Source organism: Ranitomeya imitator, chromosome 1, assembly GCF_032444005.1.
Source record: "Ranitomeya imitator isolate aRanImi1 chromosome 1, aRanImi1.pri, whole genome shotgun sequence".
NCBI classification, from domain to species: Eukaryota; Metazoa; Chordata; class Amphibia; order Anura; family Dendrobatidae; genus Ranitomeya; species Ranitomeya imitator.
The window spans coordinates 849,424,585-849,432,890 of record NC_091282.1 but is presented as its reverse complement, the minus strand read 5'-3'; the positions used below and the strand labels follow the sequence as shown (position 1 = coordinate 849,432,890).

Sequence of the window (8,306 nt, the reverse complement as noted above, 5' to 3'; positions counted from 1 at the left end):
CAGCATTGGACCTGGTAAGTAATGCTCAGTTTGTTACTTTCTTTTCCATATGGTCTTACCTGCATGGCTTTGTATTTATTTGCTTTTATTTTCTTGTCACCAATCATGTATGGTTATATTTTCATAGACAAATAAATTGTGAAATTGTAATTCTTTAAAGAATTGTAACCAGATAGCTTTGTGAAAGTTGTGTTCAAAGTTAGTTGCCATTTTTATTGCCCCTCATGATCACATTAAATGAAGAAATATAGCTAGAACTATTTTTATTGAATACATAAGGTGACTGCAGATAACAACATAGACGTACGTTTTATTATTAATAGAAATTATAAATTAATCCTGGAAATTCACGGCAACTATGTAAGAGCTCTATAAATTTGGTCTATGACAGCCTCATATCCAGCATCTTTCGGAACCCGTGTAGCCAACGATCCCTGCAAAGGGGAAAAATGAAAATAAAATAAGGACATTTAAGTGTTAACAGAAAAAACAAATATCCTGGATCTTGGTATCTAGCAAAAAATAATGTGTGCACTCTTAGGCTCCAAGGCATAAATAGTAGATTTAAAGGGGTTTACTACCATAGGCGCTTTGAACAAAATTTTTCATGACTATCCAAATTGCCTCTTCAGAGAGGAAGAAGTCGAACTCTATAGCGCCACTTCTTGGAAGCTATAAGACTACTATTAGATAGCACAATAAACTGTAAAAGCCATTATACGTTAGCTGATCATACTGACAGATCATTAAACCCATACACTGCCTATCTATAGGCTATGTAAATAGTTGAGGTTACACTGTCCATAAGAATTAAGATTGCTGTGGTCACCTCTTCTGTGCTTACACTCAATGTAATCAGCCATTTCGTGCCTGCACAGAAGAGGACGTATCCAGGGGAAAAGGATGCAGGATTGACATGGGCAAATCACACCATCTTGCCTCCTCCTAATGACAGACTCTATACTGTTTGCATCGCTCATAGGTGGGGCAGCCAGGGGCCTTATAATGAGTAGCTACAGGAAGCTATGAGGAACTTTATCGTGTTTTGTGCTGCAATAAACATTTTAGGGCTTTTAACAAACATTTTGAGAATGGGATCAATCTCTTCAAATTCTAATAAATAAAACATTGTAGAAATAGGATTGCTGAAAAAGACATGTAGTGAAATAGTTTGTTAAATCACATCTGGGAGTGCACCATGCACAAATACTGTAGACTCAATACTTTACGCCTGACATATTCTTTGCTCCCTCCTGTCAATGGCGCCATTTTTTGGTATCTCTTGCATTCCTCAGTTACAGTTGGGTGAAAAAGTGTTTGCCCCTTCCTGATTTCCTATACTTTTGCATGTTTGTCCCACTTAAGTGTTTCAGATCACCAAACAAATAAAAATATTAGGCAAAGATAACACAAGTAAACACAAAATGCAGTTTTTAAATGAAGGTCTTTGTTATTAAGGGGAAAAGAAATCCAAACCTACAGGGCCTTGTGTGAAAATGTGATCCCCCCATTAAAACAAATTAATTGTGGTTTATCACATCTTTGGGAAGCAGAGTTCAAATTATCTACCCAAACTCAGGCCTGATTACTGCCACACCTGTTCTCAATGAAGAGATCACTTAAATAGGACCTGCCTGACAAAGTGAAGTAAACCAAAAGATACTCAAAAGCTAGCTATCTTGCTTTCCCATCATCAGGACAATGATACAAAACACACCAGTAAGTCCACCTCTGAATGGCTTAAGAAAAAACAAAATTAAGATTTTGTATTGACCCAAAGTTCTGACCTTAATCCAATTGAGATACTGTAGCATGACTTTTAAAACATGGTTCATGCTTGGAAACCCTCCAATGTGGCTGAATTACAACAATTCTGCAAAGATGAGTGGGCCAGAATTCCTCCAGAGCGTTGTAAAAGACTCACTGCCAATTATCGCAAAAGCTGGATTGCAGTTGTTGCTGCTAAGGCTGGCAGAACCATATATTACGTTTAGAGGAAATCAGGAAGGGGGCAAACACTTTTTTTCACACTGGCTTATGGAAGAAACCCCCATCACTCTCTAATACAATCAGTGCAGAATATATTAGTGATCAGGTGATGAACTGATAACTGTATCGTAATATGTGTCTTGTATCCACCACATATGTGTATTAGCAGTGTCAAACTGCGATGCCAAGGGCCCATCAGTAATATTGACTCAAGGGGGGGGGGTTGGGGGCACTGATCAGCTGGACGCAAATGTTACATTACCCTTGCTCAAAAATTTGTGTAAACATCAATATAATACACTGGGAAGTGTGCTAAATGAGTGAAGTTGTCTTTGGCACAATCCACTATTGACAAACACTACTCATATGAGGTGGTAGGGGGGCCACTCATGCACAGGGGGCTACTGCAGATTCACCTGTTACCCGGTGGACCAGTCCAAGCCTGACTATAACCATTACCTGACCAAAACACTTTTTGTTTCCCTAAAAGTAAACAATGAGATTGAATTTACATACAGTGTAAAAACGGTCAGTGTAATTCTTAAAAATGCTGAAAAATTTGCATGTTTTTAGCCATGGATTTCCTTGGATGTTGTGGTATTCTTAAGTACGAAGGAGAGATTCTGCAGTGAAAAAAGATAAGTGCATACAGCAGCAGATTTAAATCAGGAATAGAAAATTTTCAGGTTTTATCGCATCTGTAATTTCACCCAAAATGGTCCCATTGACAGATGAGTGAATCTACCGAAATAGAAATACGAAAGAATAGCTCGGATTTGTCCTGGAAATTTGATTCACAAACTTGTTTGTAATCAAGTCTGTTTGAAAGGGCTAAAAACTCTCCTCTCGTTGCTGTTGACCCACCAATCAGTTCTTCTGTCTTCTATTCGTTCTGGGGTGATTGGGTTTCATTAGGCCCCATGGTGTCACGTGGCATAACGCACCTTTATGATGTGTCTCGAGCTGCACACGGTCATGTGGGGCCCAGTGAAGAATTGTAGCACCAAAAGCCTGAACTGAGATGCCGAAGAGCAGGGTGGGACACGTAAAAGCAAATAGTATTTTCTTGGTGTTTTTTTTATTTGCTTTTTCAACCCCTTCCCAAATCTCAGAATTGAGCAATCCGCCATCATTTTGCTGGATACACTCACATCAAATCCCAATACATGCATATTCGTTAAGAATCCGAATTTTGGTGGAAATGTGTAGAAAATTAGATTTGTTTAGAATAGATTTGTTCCTCCCAAGATGCACTGAAACTTGCATAAGTTTTCATCATACAATCTTAATTTAATTACAGTTTTAAGAAAAGGCACTAAATATTGTGGATATGTTAATTAGGGGAGGAAATAGATAGAATGAAAAATGGTTTAACCCCTTAGTGACGGAGCCATATTTTTGAAATCTGACCAGTGTCACTTTATGTGGTAATAACTCTGCAACGCTTCAACAAATCCCAGTGATTTTTAGACTGTTTTTTCATGACACATTATACTTTATGATAATGGTATATTTAGGTCAATATGTTTTGTGTTTATTTATAAAAAATATCAAAAATTTGAGAAAAATGTTAATAAATTAGCAATTTTCAAAATTTTAATGATTATCCCTTTAATCCAGATGATCATACCACAGCAAACCATTAATAAATAACATTTCCCACATGTCAGCTTTACATCAGCACCATTTGTAAAATGTTATTTTATTTTTTTAGCATTTTAGGAGGTTTAAAAATATAGCAGCAATTTTTCGTTTTTTCAAGGAAATTTACTAAATATATTTTTTTAGGGACTTATCCATGTTTGAAGTGACTTTAGGGGTCTCATATTGGGAAACCCCCAAACGTGATACCATTTTAAAAAAAGCACCCCCAGACATATTGAAAACTGCTGTCAGGTAGTTTATTAACCCTTCAGGTGCTTTACAGGAATGAATGCAAAGTGGCATGATAGCAATGAAAATGTGCATTTTTACCACCTAAATGCATCTAACTTCTGAACAGGTTACAACAGCCGGCAGACTCTAAGGCCGCTATTTGGTCATGAATTGCCACGGCAAACATCAGGACCACACAATCATGATCTGTGGGCACCAATTGGGATAAAGAGGAAGTCCCCACACTCTGTTAACCATTTATAATGAAGTAATCACTATTTACAGCAGCATCTAAGGGGTTAACTAGATTTGGACGGTGCAAACACTGATCGTGGCTGATGCAGACAGTTGTTAGCTATAGTGCACAACCGACAGATGCTAGATTGTTAACTGCATGGGGAGGCTATTCTCTTATATGTAAGGTCAGCTAAAAGGCGCATTGGCTGTCATTAAGGGGTTAAAAAAAAAAAAAAAGACTGAGGGGGGATGGGTACACACTGCTATTATGGCAGACATACGCCCAATAGAGTCAGCTCTCGTCAAAATGAACTTAATTTTCTTTTTAGTCTTCCAGTGGCTCGGAATTTAGAACTGTTGCTCTGCAGTGCTGACGCCTGAGGGCGCTAACATATTCCGCAGCGCTTTACAGCTTTGCACACATTATCATATGGGCCCACACTGATCTGTTTAATTTTGCAGATTTAACTAACTATAACAAGGACTTTGCTCCCTTATGATAAGATGAAATCTAAATTATCCGTTCATATGCTCTCGTTATTATTATTATTTATTGTTATAGCGCCATTTATTCCATGGCGCTTTACATGTAAGGAGGGGTATACATAAATCGTTATTCCAATACATTAAAATTAGGCACTTTGCCACATCCCTATTCCATAGTTTACAGGTTTCTATCCCAACACCTGTTGAAAGACTTTGTAGAAACAGTCCCTTAATGAAAGGCATAATCTCTGATGTACATCATACAAAACCCAATTGAAAATTCTTTGATTAGACATCCATATGTGCTCAGATGGAAAGTTATCTAGGTAGAACCCCAAGTGACATTGATTGGAGATTATATGGTCAAGAGCAGCCATATAGGCATCCTGTAACAGTTATAGAAGAGAAACAAAAAAGATCCTCCACTTCTGGTACCACCTTACTGACTTTCGACATAAATGAGGTCCATCTATTTCTCCCTTCTGCTGAAGGTGGGCCTTGTCAAGACAATCTATCTTTTACCTATTCTGGGAATGCTCCATTATAAAACAGTTCTAGACAAATGTACAAAATCTGATTAAACAGGTCTTTGATTTGATCCTACCACTGGAACCTAAACTCTTCTTAATGTCTTTCCACAGAATATATCAAGAATTATTAGACTTCTACACATATTAACGACTGTAAGATGTTTAACCCCTTTCTGCCATCGGACGTACTATTCCATCCATGTGGGGTGGGCCTTAATTCCCACGGACGGAATAGTACGTCCAGCGCGATCACAGGGGGAGCGCGGCCGGGTGTCAGCTGCCTATCGCACATTAACTCCCTCAAACATGATCGCGGTGTGCCAGCGGTATAGGGAAGCATCGCGCAGGGAGAGGGCTCCCTGCGGGCTTCCCTGAGACCCCAGCAGCAATGCGATGTGATCGCGTTGCTGCAAGGGTCTCCTTACCTCCCTCCCTGTAGCAGGCCCTCATCCAAGATGGCCATGGCATCCGGGTCCTGCAGGGAGGGAGGTGACTTACCAAGTGCCTGCTCAGAGCAGGCGCTTGGTAAGCCTGCACTGCTCTCAGACAGATCGGTGATCTGACAGAGTGCTGTGCAAACTGTCAGATAAACGATCTGTGATGTCCCCCCTGGGACAAAGTTAAAAAAAAAATTTACACATGTGTAAAAAAAAAAAAAAATTCCTAAATAAAGAAAAAAAAATATTATTCCTATAAATACATTTCTTTATCTAAATAAAAAAACAAACAAACAATAAAAGTACACATATTTAGTATCGCCGCGTCTGTAACGACCCAACCTATAAAACTGTCCCATTAGTTAACCCCTTCAGTAAACACCGTAAGAAAGAAAAAAAACCGAGGCAAAAAACAACGCTTTATTATCATACCGCCGAACAAAAAGTGGAATAACACGCGATCAAAAAGACGGATATAAATAACCATGGTACCGCTGAAAGCGTCATCTTGTCCCGCAAAAAACGAGCCACCATACAGCATCATCAGCAAAAAAATAAAAAAGTTGTAGTCCTCAGAATAAAGCAATGTAAAAATAATTATATTTTCTATAAAATAGTTTTTATCGTATAAAAGTGCCAAAACATAAAAAAATGATATAAATGAGGTATCGCTGTAATCATACTGACCCGAAGAATAAAACTGCTTTATCAATTTTACCAAATGCGGAACGGTATAAACACCTCCCCCAAAGGAAATTTACGAATAGCTGTTTTCTGGTCATTCTGCCTCACAAAAATCGGAATAAAAAGCGATCAAAATGTCACGTGTCCGAAAATGTTACCAATAAAAACGTAAACTCGTTTAACGGACTGCACAACGGAGGCAGCGGATGCATTTCTCCGGCGCATCCGCTGCCCCATTGTGAGGTGCGGGGAGGTGGGGGCGGAGTTCCGGCCGCGCATGCGCTGTCGGAAAAAGCGGTCTGTCGGGAGCAAAAAACGCCACATGTAACGTTTTTTGCTCCTGACGGTCCGCCAAAGCACGACGCATCCGTCGCACGACGGATGCGACGTGTGGCAATCCGTCGCAATGCGTCGTCAATACAAGTCTATGGGGAAAAAACGCATCCTGCAAGCACTTTTGCAGGATGCGTTTTTTCTGCAAAACGACGCATTGTGACGGATTGCAGAAAACGCTAGTGTGAAAGTAGCATTACATGTAATCGGGGAATATTTTTCAGGCACAGTGCACAGCTCAGAAGGGAAGGAACGACACACTATGGTGCAGACTTTATGGTTATGGTTTGAGGGTGCCATGACCCACTGGGAGAGCCCCTGAGGTGCCAAAACAGCAGAACTCCCATAAATGACCCCATTTTATAAACTACACCTCTGAATGAATTCATCTAGGGTTGCAGTGATCATATTGGCACCACATGTGCATCACAGAATTTGGGCTGTGAAGAAAAATAACTGCATTTTTACCACCAAAATTTTGTTTTAGCCGCAAATTTTACATTTTCACACCAGAAGTGGGTAAAAATGGCACCAAAATTTGTCCCACAATTTCTACTGAACGTGTCAATACCCCATATGTGGCTGTTCAGTACTGCTTAGCCATACGGAGAGACAGAGCGCTATTTGCCTCCTGGAGCACAGATTTTCCTAGAATAGTTGACTCCATATACAGAGCTCCTAATTGCTAGAAGAGCATATTCCCCTCCCCCCTCCCCCAAGTGACCCCATTTTGAAAATTATACCCCTTTGGAAATGTATCTACAGGTGTAGTGACAGTTTTGACTCCATGAGTGTTTTCCAGAAACAAGCAGCAGTGCATGTTGCCGAGTGAAAATAGCAAACTGCCGTTGTAGTGACCAGTACGTTATGCCCAGCTCATGCTTCTGGAGACATGCACCTTTAACCCCTTCCCGACCTTTGACGCCACATAGGCGTCATGAAAGTCGGTGCCAATCCGACCCATGACACCTATGTGGCGTCATGGAGGGATCGCGTCCCTGCAGATCGGGTGAAAGGGTTAACTCCAATTTCACCCGATCTGTAGGGACAGGGGGAGTGGTAGTACAGTCCAGGAGGGTGGCTTCACCCCCCCCGTGGCTACGATCGCTCTGATTGGCTGTTGAAAGTGAAACTGCCAATCAGAGCGATTTGTAATATTTCACCTATTAAAACTGGTGAAATATTACAATCCAGCCATGGCCGAAACACTGGTCTGCCCACCCCCCCACCGATCCCCCCCCCAGTCCTCCGATCAGTCCTGTACACTGCTCTGCTCCCCTCCGTCCTCCTGTCTGCTCCCCCCGTGCTCCAATCCCACCCCCCGTGCTCCAATCCAACCCCCCTGCACTCCGATCCACCCCCGTGCTCCAATCCAACCCCCCTGCACTCCGATCCACCCCCCCGTGCTCCAATCCACCCCCGTGCTCCCCCCACCCCATCATACTTACCGAGCCTCCCAGGGTCCGTCCGTCTTCTCCATGGGCGCCGCCATCTTCCAAAATGGCGGGTGCATGCATTTTGATCACTGTGATAAAACCTATCACAGTGATCAAAATAAAAAAAATTGTAAATGACCCCCCCCCCCCCCTTTTGTCACCCCCATAGGTAGGGACAATAATAAAGAATTTTTTTTTCCACTAAGGTTAGGGTTAGGACTAGGGTTAGGGTTAGGGTTTCGGTATGTGCACACGTATTCTGGTCCTCTGCGGATTTTTCCGCAGCGGATTTGATAAAT

General features: G+C 41.3%; 1 protein-coding gene across 4 annotated transcripts in view; it reads right to left on the bottom strand.

Annotated features, from left to right (window-relative positions):
- Window positions 1-248: 248 nt before the first annotated feature.
- Window positions 249-8,306, bottom strand: part of MPND (MPN domain containing) — a 107,679-nt gene continuing 99,621 nt past the window's right edge. For all 4 annotated transcript variants that reach the window (XM_069741344.1, XM_069741361.1, XM_069741369.1 and 1 more), the window contains one exon: window positions 249-434. In XM_069741344.1, coding sequence (XP_069597445.1) covers window positions 357-434 — 78 coding nt within the window. In that variant the 3' untranslated portion in view covers window positions 249-356. The remainder of the gene's footprint in view (window positions 435-8,306) is intronic.